The following is a 20,331-nucleotide window of genomic DNA, read 5'->3' as shown; positions in this document are numbered from 1 at the left end:
CTACCCACCCTCACCTTCTTCTGTGTATCTTATAACCCACATGTGTTATTATACTCCAGCTGTGCAAAGAAGTGGTTGTTTAGTTTGGTTTTATTTTCTCAGGTGAGCCCTCAGTGCGTTTTTAAAAGCCCAGGTCTGCACAGAGGGTGGTGGAATGCCAGGCTGGGCTCAGTGCCATGGGAATGGCCAGGGGTGGAAGGAGTGCTGTGCATGGCCACCCTCCCTGAGAGCCCCCCAAGCTGCCCCCATAGCTGGGCAATCCTTGAGCTGGGGTGAAGGAGAAGATCTTGAACCAGAAGAGCTCTCCTCTCACACTTGTGTTCGTGCAGCGGCACAGCGCCCGTGCTGCCCTGCCACGGCTCCAGGCTCAGCCACAAGTGCCTCCAGCCATTAAACCAGACAATAAAAGGCTGGAGTGCCCAGCTGCAGGGCTGCTGGGGGACCCCAGGGCAGCTCAGCTCACACAGGCTTGTGTCTTCACCTTCTGTTCCCAGAGCAAAGTGGCGCGGAGCTCTTGGGTGCCAGATCATTCCAGCACAGACACTGCTCCTTCTTCTATTTGTTGTCTCCCAGATAGTTTAATGAAAAGAGACATGTTTAGCCCCAGATATCTTTATTTGAAAGCTGCCAGCCAGCTGATGAAAATGGTGCTGCTGCCAGCCAGCAGGAGCTGTGGCACAGACCTGGGAGCAGCCCACCTGTGTCTCCCAGGAAAGCTGTGCTGGATCTGGGATGGGGTCCAGCTCTTCTCTGCTCCAGGGCCTCAGCCACGCTCCTGTGAGAACTCTGGGTGTTACACTGGCTCCAAGTGCAAGGGACAGACAATGGGTCCATGGGGAGGTGGGATGGGTGAGGATAAGGGTGGATAAAATCCAGGTGAATGCCAGGTCAGAGCCAGAGCAAGGGACAGTTTTACAGCGTGGTTGTGGCAAGAGCCAGGCATGGCCTCCCCCCGACAAGGGCTCAGTCCATGGAGCAGTTCCACAGTAATGAGCTCCAGCCCAGCTGTAGGAGCTGCTCTGTGCAGCGAGCCCTGCCTGGCTTCATTACACACTTTTTGTGAGCAGGGCATGGCTGGGGCCGTTCACATATTTGCACAAACAATAAGTCCCATCTTCCTTGTCTTGGCAAACAAGGGCTCCAAGAGGCCTCCACATCCTCCATCTCCTCAAGTGATGGCTGCTTTGTTTCCCCACGATAATTTCATTATTCTGTTTGAATACATTTATATGTTGCTAAGCCACACATAGCAACATGGATCTTGTCTCCACAGCCCAGCCTTCCTCTGATCGATACTGAGTAATTCTGCAACTCTCACCATATTGTGTTACATAAGCTTGGTTTGAAATAATAAGGAACTTAAGAGTGTTTGGGATTCAAAGCCAGAAAAGCAGCTGAGTGTCATGGGGAGAAATGCAGACCCCATCCATGCCAACCCTGCTGGGGTCACCACTGGTGCCATGAGGAGTCCCTTGTGTACCCTGTGTAGGAGATGCAGCCCACAGGGCACCGGTGCTTCCTGCCATGGCAGAGCTGGTGTTTTTCTTAACTCCCATTTAAATCTCATTGTTCTGTGTGCTGTGCTCGGGCTGATGACTGACCAGGGAAGAAGAGGTTTCCCTACAGCCATGGCCCTGTGCATGGAGGCGGCTTTGGCTCCCTGTCACAAGGACCGTGTTTCAGAGACCCCAAAGGGACGGGGGTGTCCCTGGGGTAGCAGAGCTGTGCCACTGACAGGCAGGGCTGGCTGTGCCAGCCTGGTGCCACCTGCATCCACAGCTCTGTGGCAAGTTTGTGCTGTGGGATCCCAGCAGTTCTCCCACTGCCCTGGCAGGGACCCCTGCCCTCCCCCACTGCCAGCAGAGCTGAGATCTTCTCTTTTTTGCATTAGGTTTCTGAGAAGTTTCTGGGTGATGAGCCTGCAATGCAGAGGGTCCTCCAGCAGGAAGGATGGCAGGTCAGAGAAGCTGGCTTCCCTTGGAGAGTTTCCAGCCGGGGCAGAGCTGTCACCCTGCACTCCTTCCCAGCACCTCGTGCTGCCAAACCACAGCATGGGCACTGTGGGGTCTCATGGGGGTTTGCCTGCTGCTGATGACTGCCCTGCTCCTCTCCTGGGGGGCACTTTAAGGCAGGTACTTGTGTTCTGGGGACCCCACGGCTCCTGCAGCCTCTGCCGGGGCAGCCAAGGCTGGCCTGGGCCAGCACTGCCACCACTGCCCCACGTCCCTGCTGGCAGCACTGCTTGGTTGTGCTTGGTTGTGTGCTCTCATTGGTGCTGCCTGAGGGAGCTGGAGCAGTGGGATGGGAACGAGCCCAGCTTTGCCCGTGGCAGCTGTGCCCAGTCAGTGCCCACACTCCTGTTCTGGTGAGGATGGAAGCACCCCTGAGCTGGGAATGGGCTGTGTATGAAGCACAGGCACTAGGGAAGCCAGCAGCTGGCTTCAAGCCTTTTCTAAACCAGCTGACATCAATAGCATCTTGTGCTGTTTAGGACAAAAATCCTCTCCCTGCTCCTGCTTGGGCTCCCGCCCGGCTGGCCTGGCCCCTTGCCAGCTGGGTGCTGCTTTCCTTCCCTCTCCTCCTATTACCTCTGTAGTGTTTAGAACATAGAAAACGTACTGGGATTTTGCCGATTATGACAACAGTAAATGCTGATTTTAAAGACAACCTCCTCTCCTTGTTGCACTGTGTCCAAGGGAAGGAAGGGGCTCACGTCCAGCTCTACGTGGCTGAGCCCAGTGAAGGGGGTTTGGCCACAGTGCAGGGATGAGGGCACTGCCCACTAATTGCCCATAAATGTTGCTGTCCCAGCCCTCCCCATGTCAAGCACCAACCACAAGGTTTAGAAAGACAGCCAAAAAAAGGACAAAGTTTGCTGTTTTAAATGAACTGCAAAATTTATTACAGTGGTTTGCTCCTGACAAGGAAGTTGGTAACCTTCTGCCTGGGAAGGAAGAGGGAGGAATGGGGAAGGGCAGGGATGGGAGGGAGGAAAGGATGTAAGAGACAGAGAGAGACACTTAAGGACACTTTTTCATTTTCTGAAAATAAAACATCTTTTACCTCCCAAACCATTTTCTCCAGTTCTTTAAGTTCACAAAAAAAGAAGGTAAAACCAAACCACAGACTTCAGGAGGAAAATGCACAAACGTGTTAAAGCAGAGACAAACATGCTCTTTCTTGTGTGTCTAACAAGCTCCACACACCGCGCAGCTCCGGGCGCAGCCTCTGTGGCTCCTCAAGGCACGAGCTGCAGTGACCCCTGGGCACGGGGATATCCCCAGCCCTGGGGAGCAAACCTGAACATCCCTGGCCATGCTGCAGGACCCCCAGAGCTGGGGCTGTGCAGAGCAGGGGCTGTGCCAGCCCCAGCGGTGGGGCAGAGAAGAAGAGAGCATGGCTGAGACCAAGAGAAAGCAGCAGTGAGAGTCCAGCACGGCCCAGTTTGGGGGGGCTGCGACCCCCAGTGCTCCCAGTCTTGTCTGTGAGCCCTGATCCCATGATGGGAGAGGAACAGAGAGCTCTTTGCCTGTGGCTTTGGCACAGGATTTGCTGTCCCCTGGGGACACGGCAGAGCAAAGGAGGGGCCAGAAGGTCCAGCATGAAGTGCAGGACAATCCTTGCTTATCCTTACCCATTCACTCAGCAGATAAATGCAGAGGGGCACCGCAGAGCTCCCCAAGTTTCCCCAAGATCCTGGGCACCTGCTGGATCTTGTGCCTGCCTCCTGCCAGGTTGCTCTGCCACCATACCTGTGGGCAGGACTGAGCTGTGCTGCCTGTGGGCAGCTCTGGGCTCTGGGCACTGTGGCTGCCACAGAACTGCTGCCTCCAGCACCAGCAGGCACTAGGAAAATGCACCTCAGCTGAGGATTCAGCACTCACTGCCCATCCCTGACTGCCCTGTCTTGGCCAGGGCAGCTGCAGGACACAGAGTTGGCAGCAACTGGGACCTGGAACGTGCACCTTGGGGTCCTGGCACAGCTGCATGCAGCTGACATCTCCAGCCCAGCCCCAGCATTCTGTGTAGATATCCTGCAGAAATCCTCCACCTCTGTGTGTTCCCTGGTGCCTGGAGACACCTCAACCACCATAAAACCACAACTTGGAGGGGTTTCACCTCCCCTCTCTCCTGCCCTGTGCACGAGGGGCCCTGAGACATGGGCAGGGTTGGGGAGGGATGGTGGCAGTAAAGAAACAGCTGGTGGGGGCAGCAGGAGAGGAACAGAAATAGGACAAAAGCCAGAACAGGCTTTACCCTTCCTTGGTGCTGCTGAGCCAGGCTGGCAAGTGACAGGTTCGGGCACCAGGTGTGCAGTGGAGCTGGGGGTCAGCACTGCCGACAGGGCAGGCCAGCAGCCAAGCCACGGCCCTGCAGCCTCAACTGTCCTTGCTGTGTACAAAACCTTCTGGGGCATTTCCAATAGCAGAGGTTAAATAGCATCACTGAGGAAGGCGCCTGCCAGCCCCGGGCACCAGTCCTGCCCCTGCTGGAGGCACCGGGTCGTGCTGGTGGCCGCTCAAGTCCTCTTGGCGTGCAGCATCTCGATGAGGAGGTTGTTGCAGGGCACCTCCCCGCTCAGGTGCTTGTGGTACAGGTACTCCTCAGCCTGCAGGCTCAGCGCCCGGACCTCTGCCAGCCACAGCAGCAGCTGGCGGAACTTGTCCGTGGAGTGGGGGTAGTGGCACACCGTGTACTCCAGCAGCGCTGCATTGGCCTTCTCCTGGGCATCCTTGGCCAGCGTGTGGTTCTCCAGGTACTTCACGTCTGCAAGGGGGAGCATGGGGATGAAATGGTGCCAAACTCACGCGTCTGCCCCATCTGTCTGTGCCACACTGTGCTGGGTGAGCCAGGAGGCACCCACACTCCTGGATCAATGTCCCTCATGGATGAGAACATAGTGCAGGATGGGTCTCACAGCCCTACTCCATCCCTACCCTACTCCCTCCCTACCCTATTCCCCAGGTCTCCCCTGATGCTGAAGAAAGATTCCAAACCCCCTGGCAGTAGTAGTGGTGTCTCCCTGCCCTCACTGCCCAGGGAGCTGCAAAGCCAGAAGGTGTTGCCAGCTGTGCCAACACACTGGGAGCTGCTGCCATGAGCCCTCTTTAATTCCTGAAGGTCGAGGAAGCGGCTAAATTAATTCCCTCATAAACCTGGTCTTTCCAATGTGGCAACCAGGCTCATCAGCCTGGAAACCCTAATCCTCCACGCCTCACCAGGGCCACAGCAGCCCATAATCCTGCTGCCAGCTCTGCTGACAGTGGGGTAGGGAGCAGCTCTGCAGGGAGAGGCACCGAGATGAGGCAGGGGCAATCGTCCCTGCACGCAGATTTTGGTGGCTTTAGGGAGCCAGTGCTGGGCATTGCCCCATCATCACCTACAGCTGCACACAGCCGTGGTCCCACATGTCTGCCCAGCAGACACCTTGCTGCCGGCCCTGTCACGGTTCATCCACGGCGAATGGATTTAGTGGATTTACTGTGCAGGACTCGGGAGCACTGCCTCGGTCACATCCCCACTGGCTGTGCTGCACCCAGCCCCCGATGCATGGCCAAATTCACCAGCTGGAAACGGGGAAATCTGGGCACAGGGTCTGGCCAAGTTAGCTGGGAGTCTGGGGCTCCCTTGAAGGGATTGTGGCACCCAAGGCTGCTGCAGCCCAGCCGGGGGCAGAGCCGGGAGCAGAGGTGTGGTCGGGGGCACTGCAGAGCCCCAGGAAGGGGAGGCACGGCACAGCCAGGGGGTCGTGAGCTCCCGGGGAGCCCCAGCCTCGGGTCATGCCCGTGGCCACGGGCACTGCAGGGGGCAGGCACAAAGGGCACAGGTTGTGCCAAGATGCAGTGGATCAGATCACCCTTCCCTTTTCACTCTGACGGCACATTTGCGCCTATTGTCTCCTGCTACCCGGGTTGTTGTTATGAAATCTCTTTATCTGCATAAGGTTATTGTGCATGTCATTTAAAAAAAAAGAAGTTATATTGATAAATGTCAAATCTATCCCCTGAGTTGGCTCAACAATAGCTAGTTCTACTCGATGAACTCACCTGGTTCTCTGAAAGACCCTATTCACTGTTTAATTGAATATTTGAATAATCTTTTCATTCCTGCAAGGAATAAAGAATGTTGTCCAAATAACATTGACTCACTTCATTTAGAGACACTGCAGCAGTTGCAAAGACTGTCCTGTGACAAAGCCTCCCATCACACATACAGATATGCCTGGGATTATTTCTATGCCCTCAAGTGTTCTTCCCATTCACAGCTCCTTTTGTTTGGGAGAAGCTGCTGATAAATTGCAAACGCTTAAGGGAATGTGGGCTATAAAAGCCTCTCTTCCTCCCCTCCCCAAGAGTAGCTGCTTCATGAATGTAAGTCATGAAATCGAATGATAGGTCAATCCATTAAGGCTCTATTAAGCCCTTCTGTAGAACAAAGCTAACCTGTGCCGTCCTCATAAATATTGCTATTTTGAGAAGCCCTAATTTTAATTAAATCTCTTTACCTGCTCAGGAGAGAAATCTATTTAGAACTCAAATGGCAGCTCTTGTGAGCAGGGCTTGGCTTTGACTGTGCTGTGGCAGAGTGGTAAATGTGGAAATTCTCTTGTTAAAGGCAATTACATCCTGCACATAATACACAATCCCGTCCTCTACAGCTGAGCCTACGAAGGGCAAATTACTCCAAGTGAGCTTTGCAATATGGAGAGAAAAAGTTGTATTTGGGGCAAAAAGATGTATGGGAAAAGACAGCTATTGGATTCCACGCTCCCTGAAAGCCGCTGCCCTGGGGAAGCCATCGGGGGGGGGGGGGGACACATGCTCCTGCTGGCTGTGCTGTGCTATGCGGGGGACACGGGGGGACACGGGGGGACCCGGCCAAGACCTGGCGCTCCTGGCGCTGAGCCCGCGGGGCAAGCGGCCAGGGAAGGTCCTGGCTCGGGGTACGAACCCCCTCGGCTCCTTCATTTCCCAGCCTGGGCACTGTTTGTGCCACACCTTATCACTGCTTGAGCAGCGAATTATCGTGTCTCGTTTCTCTGGGTTTCTAAACAGCTCCAGAGGAAAGGAAAGCTGAGGGAGGAGATGCTGCAGGTGCAGGACGGGATTGCAGCGCAGCTCCCACCGCTGGTCCCTGCACGGGACCCCGCCGTGCACAAGTGCAAGCACAGGGCCAAGGCATTGGAGCAGGGACAGGGCTGGGATGGGGACAGGGCTGGGATGGGGACAGGGCTGGGATGGGGACAGGTCTGCCGCAGACGGCGGTGGGCTCACCATGCCCAGCACCAGCGCTCGGCCGGCACAGGAATCCCGGGGCAGGAGCGGGCTCTGCCACCCCAGGCACGTTTCAGGCTCTGGCAGCAGCGCCCGCGGCTGCGGTGTTATTTTGTCTGGGTGAACTGGGAGGTGTGCCCGACCGCAGGCTCCGGGCTGAGGCTAATCAGGAGCCAAGAGCCCCGGCCCGAGCGGGGCTCGGGCTCTCTGACGCACATCCCGGGAGATACGGCCGGGCTGCCTCTGTCAACACTCCTGTTTTCCCCCAGACATATCAGCACTTGCTTCCCTGCCCGCTGCGATGGGCGACTGCCAAAACAGGCTCCGCTTGGCCAGGGGGTGACAACATCCCCTGCAGCTGGAGCAGAGCCCGGGCCCGCAGCGGGAGAAGTTTTGGGTCCCAGGGGACAGGGGGACAGGCAGCTGCCAGCTCTCCCTCCTGGCTAAGAGCCCCTTTGTGGCACAGCCGGAGCCTGGGCTGCTTGTGCCCCCTCCACCCCCACTCCCACCCCAAACTCTGCACACAACAGCACGGCCGAGACCCCAGAGCGCTGCCCCTCGCCGCAGTGCCCCCCCAGCTGCACTCACCGAGGCTGAAGAGGATGAGGAATTTGAGGCAGACGAATTCGTGCCGGTCCACCTGGAGCGAGTGCAAGTGCAGGACGAGCTCCTGCGCCCGCAGCACCAGCGTGTGGAGGATGGAGCCAGCCTGGGCTGCGATGGCTGACATGTCCACCTGCGAGGACAGAGGTGGCATCAGCTTTGGCAACCCCAGCCCCAGCACAACCTGCTGCAGGGCAGCTCGTACGGGGCAGGAGCCAGGTCCAGCCCTCAGCACCGTCCGAGAATTAGGGATGTCAAAAAACCAGACTGATGGGTGAAATGGGAACACCATTTAAAACAGGGGGGCGCTTCACAGGGTGATGGTATTGAAGGCACCACATCTCCAAAAGCCACCTCCAGGGAGGGAAGGGGCCCCTCCTCCCATCCCGCTGCTGATGGTGCAGGTGCAGCTGTTGATCTCTCCATAAGAAGCATTATTCTCCAGAACAAGGAGCTGTGTGGCAGGATGGGACAGGATGGGACAGGATGGACAGGATGTGACCTTCTGCACAAGCAGACCCAGAGTGTACCACCACCTGCCTGCCCTATGCTGAGTTGGCCACACTGAGACAAAAGAAAGAAAGAAGTCACTCCATTCCCCCATGCAGCTCCTGGTCATCCCCACTGCCCCTCCACAGCACCACCACCGTCCCAGAGCCGCTTCTCACCTCCTGGCCAGTGACCAGCAGCACGCTGTGCTCCTTGCCATGCTGCAGCTGCCGGTAGATGTGGTCAAACACCAGCAGCTCACTCCAGCAGTTCTGCAGCAGCTTCATCTGGTCACCCACCTGAAACAGAGCGGGAGCAGCAGGGTTGACACCCACCATGCTGCAGTGCACAGCACCCACCCTGAGCCTGCAGGCATCCCATGGGAGGGGGGTTCCCCTGGGGTGAGCATGGAGAGCTGGAGCTGCACCCCAGAAAGGGGGACCCTGGGCTGGAGGAGAGGAGATGGGCAGGTGGCTTTGCAGAGCTGACTTCAAAGCATCTCAACATGTTTCAGAGCCACTTGCTGGTTCTTATCAGCACGGGTCTTCCCCCACCAGGCACAACCTCCTCAAATAGCACACAAATTTTAACAAAATGACTGCTGGAGGGACACGTGGTGGCTGCACAAAGGGCCTGTGTGTCCGGACAGCCCTTCTGGATACTTTAAAATGAAAGAAGACAGTGCCCATCCTCGCCTCCCTGGCCAGGATGGCAGGTCTGGGGGGGCAGCAGGGGCATGGGGGAGCTGCCAGGCACGGGACATCGCTGTGCCCTGCAGCTGCCAGCCCAGCCCTGCCCACGCACCAGCACTCACACTTGTGATCATGTGCACATGTGCCAGTGTGTGCCCAGAGAAACACCTGGAACTGTCCCTGTGAGCAGCTCCAGCCAGGACACCAGCTGGAAGTGTCCCCGAAGGCCCCACAGGGCACTGGGGACTGCAGGCATCATCAGCAACTGGTGGGATGAGCTGCCAGAGTCGACAGCTGCATTTGGAAGAACTAAAAGCCCCCAGAGCTGTGGCAGGATGTAGGACATGCTGCCTTCCCCACTGTTCTGCCAAAGACCACCATGGGTCACTGGCTTCATCCCCTCAGCACTGCTCTTCATTAAACTCCAACTCCTTTCCACGAAGAGCTGAACTCCTGCCCTGCCTGGGCTCCCCTCTCCTTCCAGGCCAGTGTAGGGAAAGGGTTGGGATTACAGTACTGCCTCCACTACCGCCCTGAGGAGCACATCCAGTGCCAGCAGTCGAGCTCTGCAGGGCCATTGTGCTCCCCTGTTAATAGAGGGAAGACAGATGCAGCATCACCGGGCTGGATAATGCCCTCGTTTTGCTGAAGAGGCTGCAATAAACCCGCTCTGGGAGATTGCAAAAGGAATAGAAGCCAGATGAGAAAAGGCTTTATGGTCTCAGAGCTGGTGCTCCCCACCAAGGTTTGTCCCTGGAGGGTGGTGGGTGGCCAGAGCCAGTTGTGCAGCAGTGCAGGCAATGAGATGAGGAGGGAAGGAATGCAGTGACGGTGACTGGGCTGTGGCACAGCCCCTGCCCACCTGTGGGGCCGTGGGCACCGCGGGGCTGCCGCGGCCACGCTCAGCCCTCATCCCCCAACCAGTGCAGCAGCTGCTGTTCGTGGCCCAGCACTGCAGAGAGTGAGGCTCCTGGTCAGATGCTCAACAAAACCCTGAGGAAAAGCTCACTCTGCACTGAACCAAAGTGGAGACTTTGTGCAGCCATGGTGGCCCCTGCCAGAAGCCAGTGGCCAGCTGTGATGGTGGCCAGCCCCAGCAGGGAGCTGGGGCCAGCCCAGCTGCACGATCCCGGCCAGTGTCGAGCGCCTCCGCTCTGGCTCAGTCAGGGCGTTGTTTTGGAAGTTCTTTCCTGTGCCTCATTCCTGAGCGGGATGAGCTCCAGAAGAGACAGTCAGAAGGTTTTGCCTTGAAAACCATTTTAAAAAATTAGCTTTCCCAAAGAAAGCAATTCAGCAATTTTGAAATCTTATATCTTTCCTTTAAAAATTGCCAATCAGCTTCTCCCAAACTCCGAGGGGTGTTTGGCTCCCTCCCTGAAACACCTCAGCAGCACATTTCACCCTTCATGGCTGCTGCAGGGCTGTTCCCTTGTCAGCACGCTCCGACGCACCGCGCTGCTTCCTGGGAACGTCGCAGTGCACCAGAACCACATGGCCATGGCATGGGGGGAATGTGCTTGGGAGCATGTTGGGGTGGGCCGGGGGCTGCGTGGGCCAGTCAGAGCTGGCTGGGGTCCGTGGAGTTGTCCCCAGCACCGTGCCGGCTGTCCCCCTGCCCAGGCTGGGTGGCAGAACCAGAACTGAGGCTCTGCTGCAGGGGGCTCAAGCTGGGGGTCACTGGGCTGCACCCTGCCCTGCCCTGCCCTGGCCTGACAGGAGCAGGGGGCTGCTAATGGAGGGGCACTCAGAGGCAATCAATCCTCCCAGCGAGGCGGCAGCACACACTCACCGTTAAAAGTTAAGCGAAGGATCTTCCTCTTTTAATGTCAAGGCTTTTCCTCCGAGTGCTTTATCAAAGGCCTGATGCAAGCTGTCTTTGAAAGGCAATCCTTATCGTTTTTTTAAAGCCAGCATTTAACCCATTCACAAAACATGCAGTGAAACTCTCCCCACACTGGGAGAGCAACCCCTTATGGGCTGCAACCCACAGAAAATGCAGTTCTCTATGGGAAAGGGTCTGGGATTGTGCCAGAGGGGAGGTAGGGCATGCAGAGGAAGGGATGGTGCTGTCCAGGTACAGGGCTGCAGGACCTGCGCGTGGGTGTAGTTTGAAATCTTCTGCAAACTTCCCTGTGGGTTCATATGTACAAAGTGAGGAAGCCCCTGCAAGTGTTGGGGCTCCCCAAAATGTGCCCAGCCCATGCAGGGACAGTGCAGCCCCACAGTGCTCACTGCTCCCTGCAGGCTAGTTCAGAGCAGCCCCCACCCTGGGTACCACCACTTTAGGAAGGAGAGTGACCCACCAGCAGCCCTTTGGCACGAAGGGCTGAGCTGGTCCCAGGACATCCATCTCCAGCCACAGGAACAAGCAGCACTTGGATGCTCTCAGCCAGTCCCCACAACACAGATCTCAGGTGCAGGATTTGCCCCACTGCCCTCTGGTGTGGCACATGTCAGCACCCCGAGCAGCCCCAGCAATTACTGAGTGCAAGCAGGACCCATCACCTAGGCTACTGAGAAGGGTGGAACTGGACTGGTGTCTACCAGCCACCCACCATGGAAAACCCACACACATCCAGGGTGTTAATGGTCAGTGCAGGTCCCCATTGTCCTACCCAGTTACCACCGAAATGTGCATCTTAAAACAAATGACCATCAAGACCACTGCAGCTAGCTCAGGATCCCATCTCCCTGCTGGCTGCTGCAGCCCCGGCCGCGTGGGCACCACGGCTCTGCAGGCAGGGCTGTGCTGGCCAGGACACCACAGGCAGGGAAACATCACATTTCCCCCAGTGCATGGGATGCTAAACATTGCTGCAGCATCCACGACCAGAAGGAGATTTTAAATCTGCCAAAAACATTCTGGCCATTGGCCAGGAGATGGGGTCAAGATGACCCACATGTTAAAGGCAGAGAAGCAACTGACTGCAAATAGGTTTTGTCGTGGCTCTGGGATCTCTAAGCACAACTGAGGAAGAGCAGCACAGCAGACAGACCCGGTGGCCACAGGGACCCCTGGGTCTGTGGGAATGGTGCTGCCCTCAGCATCTCTCCCATCACTGGAGCTTGCCCGTGGATGGAAGGCAGGTTTGCCCCAGGCCCTTGGCACAAAAGGGCTGGAAGGGGTCGGCATCATCCCAACACCCTGTGGCTGCACTCCTCAGTGCCCTTCCACTGGTGCAGGGACCCACTGCACACCCAGACCAGGCTGGCCTTCGGGCTGAAACCGTGGCAATTTGTTTAACATTCCTGGCTGCTCATCCCAATCTAAAGGTCACTGCAACCCTGTGTACACGATATTGATATGTAGGTATGGCAGTGACACCTATATAAACCAGGCTGTGCAAGACGCGTGTGTATAATCCACACCAAAACCAGACACAATGTGAGTGTGCGAGCCTGCGTGCGTGTGCACACATCCCTCTGTCTGTCTCTCTCCATATACATATAAAAAAATTACATCTGAAAGGACAAAGTTGCCTGAGACTCACAACCCAACCAAATATATTTCACCCCCGGCCCATATTTTTCTTCCTGAAAAGATGCTGCAAATCTTCCCTCAGTCCTGACACATCTCATCTAGACTCAGTTAAAGTTCGTATTTATGGGCGTCAGCGCTGACCTCTTCCACCTCCGCCCGCGCGGCCTCGCGCCACGGCTGCCTGGCCGGCCCTCGATAAACAAGCGGGCCCCCAAATCCCCCTCTGCTGTGCAGTGTTATTAGTCTTGCCTCCGAAGGCCAGCGCAGTCCGTAATTCTCCCCCTGGTGACACGAGATGAACGCCGCGACATCAGTCTCCCGGCGGATTGGCATGGGGACCCTCGTTTGTCAGTGGCAGACTGACAGAATTACTGGCCCTTAAATGAAACGATATATCTGGGAAGTTAAATCTGTTTTCAATCTGACTGCCCCGCGCCTGCGGGCGGACGTGGCGTGTGAGCCGATGTCAAGAGGCCATTAGCCCGTGGCCCCCCTCCTTCCCCGGGTGCAGTGCTGGAGCCAGGGGGCTCTCCCCAGTGTCCCCCCAGCCCAGCCCCCACGCCAGGAGTGTGGAGAAAGCAAAGCACCCACTCTGCCCCTCAGCAGATTTCTAGGGTGGGAATGGGAATGGGAACAAGCTCCAGGGAAAACTGCTCCCACACTTCCTGGGCAGGAACCAAAAGCTCATCCTAACCAGCCGTGAGCCAGCAGTTCCCCATGCTCCTGAGGATTTGCTCCTTCCTCTTCAGGCTGACTGTGAGGCACCGGGGAGAAGCCAGATCTCTGCTAACAGCCCAGTGAAAGGAACACAGTGGTGCCAGGTGGGCTCAGGCAGCACCATCTATGATGGGGCAATCTGCCCACACCTCCCCTTCTCACCTGCCTGCACCTCCTCCCCATGTAGTGCCAGCCTGGCATGATGCCCTGGATTGGTGTCCCAGCACAGTGCCTTTCCAGCCTGGATCCCTGCACTGGCCTCAGCCAGCAGCCCTTCCCTGCTGGGGCTGGGGACAGTCGCTTCCACACAGACCTTGCCAGGGGAGGGAGAGGGCCACTGGCATCCCTGCCCTGAGCAGCCCTGAGCACCCCGCGGGGACTGCCGGTGCCATCGATCTCAGAGATTGTGATGTTCCTCTGTGCTGGCTTTAGGGCAGAGCCATAAACCCTGCTCTAGCAGGAGTTCATTTACCACCCCAGCAGCTGCTTGCTTTTATATGCCAGGCAGGAGCAGGAATGGGGATTCAAGATCTCAAGATCTCTACTCCAGTCCCACTGGCTGCTCTCTCTCTGGCTGTGGGGTCCTGCAGTCCCCAACCCTGGGAGATGCTGGGAATGCACCCCACAATCACCACGTGGATGAGGTAAAAAGCAGTGATGGATGTGGGCAACCACTGAGCACTGAACCCCATGTCCTGAGCATGGCAGGGCACGTGTCCTGCTCCCAACAGGACACTGGTAGCTGTGCCCAGGTGAAGCCTGTGGCACTGCCATCCCCCCCAGAGTCCCACGGCAGGAGGAGCACCCGCCAACACCAATTCACACAGGAACAGCCTATTTTGGTGGCACAATCATGCTGACAATGGAGTTACAAGGCTACACAGCTATACAGCTGGGAACTGAATTTACACTGTTTACAATATCTCCTGCAAAACAACAACCACCCTGTTCCCAAAATCCAGGCTGGACACTGATATGATTGAAACAAGCCCAACCCACCCCCACAATGCCATTTCCTGACACTGTTCTGGCAGACGGGGGCTATTTTGAGCCATGAGGATCGGCCACACTCAACCCCATGGCACCCATGGCACAGGGAAGAGCCTGGTCCTATCCCACAGCACAGTCCCACTGGGAGAAGGTGATTTTGGCCAGAGCCAGGCAGCACAGTCTTATGCTGGAAAAGCAAGAAAGCACCTGAGTCTCATCACAGCTCCCCCAGGATGTTGCTCTCTCAGTTTTGGCTACATTGCAAAATTTTCTCTCCCATTTTTGCACCAGTTTGGGATCTTAGGTCAGCCCAGAACATGAATGGAAAATTTCTGAAAGCTTGGCAAGGTGTGCAGGATGGCAGAAGCTGCTCCAGCACTGCTAACTCTCCCCTGGTCCCTGTGAACGTTCAGGGACACTTGCTGGAGGGATGTCTTGGCAGGATGGAGGTCACTCCATGTCCCCCAGCCGGGCACACTCATGGGTTGCTGGCAGCAGACACAGCTCTGGAGCAGGCTCGGGCTGCCCTGGCTCTCTGGAGCTAATAGAACCCACCTGACCACATTGATTTTCCTCCTAAAGGCAGGGGAGAGAATTGTCTCAACTATAATTCCTCAACGTTACATTTTTCAATTATATTTTGAGCTTGACACCACAGTCGCTCTGCTGGCGATTGCCTCAACACCTGCCCCCGCCGTGATGAATCTGAAATCATTAGCCCCACGCAGCAGTGGGAACAGCTCTGGTGCCTCCAGCCCTGCCGTGCAGGGAGCTGGGAGCAGGACTGGGATGTGTCAACAGACCTGCAGTGATGGCCCCAGGCTTGTGGCCACGGGTGTTGCCCTGTCCTCACAACATTTCACCTTCAATCCTGCCCACAGCCACATCCCATCCTCACATCGTGGCAGCCTCAATCCTGCCTGCCTCCCATTGTCCCCCCAGAGCAGCATCCATCCCGCTGACAGCTCCTACCTCCAGCTCCTTGAAGAAGATGCAGCTCCGTGCCCATTCCACGATGGAGAAGAGAGTCTGGTCAGCCATCTTGCACATGAGGCCGAAGGTGCTGAGCTTCTCATGCCGGCCTTTGCCCTGCTCTTGCTGCAGGCAGGACAGTATCCTTGCCTTCACCTGGGCCTCGTCGGGCTCCAACTGCAGCAGCTTCAGGATGACCTCGGGGATGTCAGGGGGGGAGCTGCTGGGGTAGGTCTCTGGGTACATGTAAGCAGGCACAGCCTCGTGGGCATTTGTGTAGTGGTCAGGGTACTCGGACTTGATGGTGCGGTTGGGGAAGGAGGGGTAGTGGTAGGAGGGCAGCGGCGCGTGCCCGGGCACTGTCATTCCCAGGGAGGGCGTCCCGTAGGGGCTGCGCTCGTAATCCACGGGCGTCAGGGCGGCCGGGTTGGGAGGCAGGGTCTTGGACATGGCGTGGATGCTGTGGATGGTGGAGGACAGGCTGTAGTCACTCTGCACAGGGGACATGATCTGAGGCACGGTCTCCAGCTTGAAGCCGTTGGCACGGATCAGAGCTTTCTTCTGCTGCTTTAAGGCACGGTCCCGCTTGTACATGGGTCCAAACTTGTTCCTCCCTCCACGCATCCGGTCTGCACGGACAGCTGGAGACAGAGTGAGGGCAGAGACTGCAGTGAACCCGCACGGAGAGAGACCAGGTCTCCCTGGTCACAGAGACCGAGGCACAGAGACAGTGCTGGGGGGCACGACTTTGTGGCAAAAAGTGTTTGGGGGGCACTGGGGAGACCTTTTCAAAAAAGCCAACGGCAGACTGTGTTACTCCCAGCTCAGCCAACATCACCCTCAGAGCCCCTGGGGAATGCAGGAAAGGAAGAGACATTTGGCTTTCTCTTCAAAACGAGTTGGGGGATAAAACAGCTTTCATTTCCCCGTGGGTTGATGGGACAGATCTCAAAGTCTGAGCAGAGGAGGGGATTTGACACTTACTTTAGTTTTAACTACCCGTGTCACTGGAGCAGCCCTGGGATTTCCTTGTTTCTGCACAGCCTGGGACCCCGCAACCCCCTCGGGACCCTAGTTCCTTCCATCCAGGCTACCACGCGCTTAATCTCAGCAAATCTCTTCCCGTTTGTCGGGAGCATGGCTGGCAGGTCTCAATGGATGCACTTCACCCCACTGGCCTCAGGCAGGAGGCTGCCAGCCCTGGTGGTACTAACCCTGGTGAGGGCTCTGCTGGAGCATCCCACTGGCAGAGTCCCTCTGACGGCTGCAGCAAAGCAGATGTTCCCACCAACCCCCCAAAAAAACCCAACCAAACAAACAAAACAAACCAACAACCCAAGGATCTGCCAGCACGCAAGGGAACAGGTGCTCCTCTGCAGAAGGAGCCTGTCCTCCTGCACTGCCTTGCTGTGCTCCGGGCGGGGGCTGCTGCCCTGGCATCCCCTCGGAAGATGCTCAGACCGCTGGAAGGCAGGAGCTGGGGGCTGCATGGCAGCGCCGAGGCACGGAGGAGTGCGCCGGCGAGAGCAGCCACAGTGAGCATCAAAGGCAAAATCCCTCTGCTAGCTTGTGATCCTGCTGACAGCCAGCGTGTCTTGCTTTGCCTCTCGGCTGTTACCTCTGCCTTTCTTTCGCCCACTTCTCCTGGGGCCCACAGCCAGCCCCCCCCCCGAGAGCCGGAGCACCTCCCCAGCCCTCCCAAGGCAGGCTGGAAAGGCGGGAGCGCGGCCGGGAGCAGCAGCATTTCCAGGACGAGCAGGAATGCGCTCCCAGGAGAGCCGTCCTGGCTTCCTCCCTCATTCTTTATTCATGAAAACAGCATCTCGCTGGGAGCGGGCTGCCAGCGGCAGCCTCTGAAGAGAAGGGTGCTGTGGCCCCCGCTCCCGAGAGCCGGCCCACTCCCCTCTGGGCGGCAGAGAGCTGTCCGGGGCAGCTCCAGACTCGGGAACAAGGGAGGTGACCACACTCAGCATGTGTGCACTGCCCAGCCGGGGTCCCACACAGGCAGACAGGCTGGCAGCCCGAGGAAGCCCTGGCCACACACCCCAGAGCCAGAGCACGCCAAAAAACAGATCTCACACCCACTCGAAGTGACGATATCCCACCACTGCTTGAGGTCGGGCACTGACGTCCAGGGATCGCATCCCAAAGCAAGCCCCTGTGATCCCGGGCAAGGCTGCACAGGCAGAGACCCTGCTAGGGCTGCCTGCACTCCCACACACAGCGAGGTGCTCACAGTCCGGTCTCACAAGCCCGCCAGAGGCAACTGCATACACCTCCTCCCCTCTCCCAGCAAGAACACAAAGAGAGAAAAGGCCTTTTAATTCCCTCCTGCTCTGCTTTTCCTGCCGTTTGTGCTACACTTGGGATTGAGAACAACTTGCCATTTGCTGTGTCCCAGCTGACAGCCGAGGAGAAAATGCTGCATTCTGACTTCCAGGGCAAGGGGGGCTCAAGTGGAGCCACCCAGGAAGCGCCTGCACCCCTGCAACCCCCCAAAACCATCTGCAGGTGACCCCCAAGCCCCACACCCACACGGTGGCAGGAGGGGTCCAGCACCCTGCAGCCCCTTCCCACTTGCACTGCCTCGCCTGCTTTCATCCCAGGGCAGAGCCCTGCCTGGGGCAGGCTGCTGGCCAGACTCTGCCTCCTTTTGGCCACCTTTCTTTGTCTGGGCAGGGACATGGAATGTGCCATGGGTAGTTCCTGCAGGGTGCCCAGGGCTGTGGGCAGCCTTCAGCCAGGGCTGTGCTTCTCCTCCCAGGCAAGTTTCGCTGCCACATCCCTTCAGGCACTTTGAAGGGTGCCTGTGGAAACACTGTTCCCAAAATCAAACACCTCGGGGCTGCTCTTGCCGTGTGGACCTGTAGACTCACCTCCAGAGCATCGCCTCAGATGCCTTGCCCAAAAATACTAGGAACTGGAAAAGGTGGTCTATTTTTTACCACAAAAGAGACGATTCCATGGGAATATCGCCCTTGGCTGGGCGTTTGCCTCATATGCCCGGCTCTGCTAAGGAGCCAACAGCAAAAAATACACAAGAAAACGCTCTTGGGACAGCTCTGAGATTAAAGCACCTCCACCGTGTACACGACAAAAACTGCTGGAAAGGGACAAATTGAGATCGTGCCTTTCCCCCCCCGGGCGCCCCAAGCACTGTCCCTGCTCATCTGTCGAAAGGGTCTCCAGCCCCAGCCCAGAGCCCAGATTCCCTTGCGACATCGATCAAAACGGCCAGAGCATGCACCGAGGGATTTAGGGCACCAGTAACTCCAGCCCAGGGAGGAGAGTGGAACCGGGATCTGTTTTGGAAGCAAGCCCGCGCCGGGAGTTTGCAGGGGTTGAATTTGCAGCTCGATGTTGTGTCTTACTCCTGAGCTTCTGCTCGCAGGCTCCCAGCCCGCTCCCGGAGCGAACGGCTGCCCTGCCAGAACATGAAGGACTTTCCGATTAACCGAGATGTGTCCCGAGCAGCGAGCCCGGCGGACGAGGGGCTCAGCCCGGCCAGGCTCAGGCGGGAGGGCTCAGTTCACTTCCACCCGCTGCAAAATGCAAACGATTTCAAGGGCGAAGTGAGGAGGGGGCGGCTGACTCTGGGGCGGGGGGCTCCTTCTGCCTCTGCTTTTGCTCTGCCATCCCGTACCAACCACCTGTCCCCTCAAATATATTTCGTTGCCGGATGCTGAACATCGCGGAGCCCGCAACACGGGCTGTCTGAGCCCGACTCTGATGTCGGGATCCTCCGCGCCGACAGGAGAGAGGCAGCGGCTGTGGGGCTGGAATCACCCCCCCCCCCCCCCCCCCCCGAGGGTCAGAAATCCGTTTTACTAAATGTCACCGAGAGAAAAAATATAATTCGTGGTGGGTCTGCGACAGTTTTATTGGGTTCCCCATAATTTTTACCGTTTTTCCTTAAGTCTCGGCTTCTGGAATTATGTGCTTAAGGAAAACAGTAATTTATTTGCTATTTCCCAACCTTCCTGCCAGCAAAAAAAAAAAAAAAATCCTGTAAAGTTTAAGCCGTAGCAGCAGGAACCCCGGGGAAACAAAATGAAACAAGGAAAAGAAGGACACGACGAGAAAAAACGATTTTTTTCTTAACTTGGGAGGGGAAAACGGAATCGAAGCGGCGACGGGACTGACCGGCCCGGGGAGGTGGCGGCGACGGCGACGGCGACAGCGCGACCGGTCCCGGCAAACGCACAGTCCCCGCACAGCCCCGACACAGCCCCCGGCCCCGCCGCCCCCCGCCCCGCCGTGCCGTGCCCGGGCCGTCCCTACCTTCCAGGCGCATCCCCACGGTGAGGCACTTCTGGAAGCGGCAGTAGGGACAGCGCTTGCGCTGGGTCTTGTCGATCTTGCAGCTCTGGCTCTCGGTGCAGGTGTAGTGCTTGTTGTTCTGCACCGTGCGCTTGAAGAAGCCCTGCGGCGGCGGGCGGCGGCGATGCGGTGGGTACGGACACGGGCACCCCGGCACCAGCAGCCCGTCTCCGCCACCCGCCTTCGGCAGAGGCTCCCGCCGCACTCGGGGCTCCCGTCGCGGCCGCGCTCCCCTCCCGCCACCGGGAGCGAATCCGCCGACAACGAAAACGGGCGAGAGAAGCCCCGCGGCCGGTCTCGCTGCCCCGGACCCTACAGAGCCCCCTCCCCGCTCCCTACGGAGCCCCGGACCCCTGTTCCCCTCGCAGCCCCGGCTCTACAAGGAGCCAGTAAAACACAGCCCCGGCCCCGTTTCCCCAGCCCCGCACGGCCCCGGCTCCGCAGCCCCGACCCCGCGCGCCCCGGCCGGTCCTACCTTGCAGCTCTCGCAGGTGAGCAGCCCGTAGTGGTACCCGGAGACCTTGTCCCCGCAGACCGGACACAGCTCGTCCAGGTCCTCATCATAGGAATAGTCCATCCCCTCCAGCGGCCCTGCTGCGGGACGAGCCGCGGTCAGCGGGACGGGACGGGATGGGATGGGATGGGACGGGGAAGGGGACGGACGGCGGCCCCAGCCCCGGCGCTGGGTGCGGACCGGGAGTGGGCGCGGTGGAGACCGAGCGGCAGGTGCGGGAGCCGGAGCTCTTTATAGCGCCTGGAAGAGCATCTCCATGTTGGTGCGGGCTCACGGCCA

The 20,331-nt window shown here is 57.9% G+C and overlaps 1 protein-coding gene across 1 annotated transcript; it reads right to left on the bottom strand.

The window, feature by feature from the left end:
- Window positions 1-4,519: 4,519 nt before the first annotated feature.
- On the bottom strand, window positions 4,520-20,115 carry NR5A1 (nuclear receptor subfamily 5 group A member 1). Its single transcript, XM_062505691.1, has 6 exons — window positions 20,014-20,115; window positions 19,500-19,641; window positions 15,219-15,859; window positions 8,546-8,665; window positions 7,863-8,010; window positions 4,520-4,767 (listed from the first exon to the last, which is right to left on the bottom strand). The coding sequence occupies exons 1-6, from the start codon at window positions 20,113-20,115 to the stop codon at window positions 4,520-4,522; spliced, it is 1,401 nt and encodes a 466-aa protein (XP_062361675.1).
- Window positions 20,116-20,331: the final 216 nt, after the last annotated feature.

This window comes from Cinclus cinclus, chromosome 19, assembly GCF_963662255.1.
Source record: "Cinclus cinclus chromosome 19, bCinCin1.1, whole genome shotgun sequence".
NCBI lineage: Eukaryota > Metazoa > Chordata > Aves > Passeriformes > Cinclidae > Cinclus > Cinclus cinclus.
Note: the sequence above shows the minus strand (reverse complement) of the source record. Positions and strands in the feature narration are given on the sequence as shown.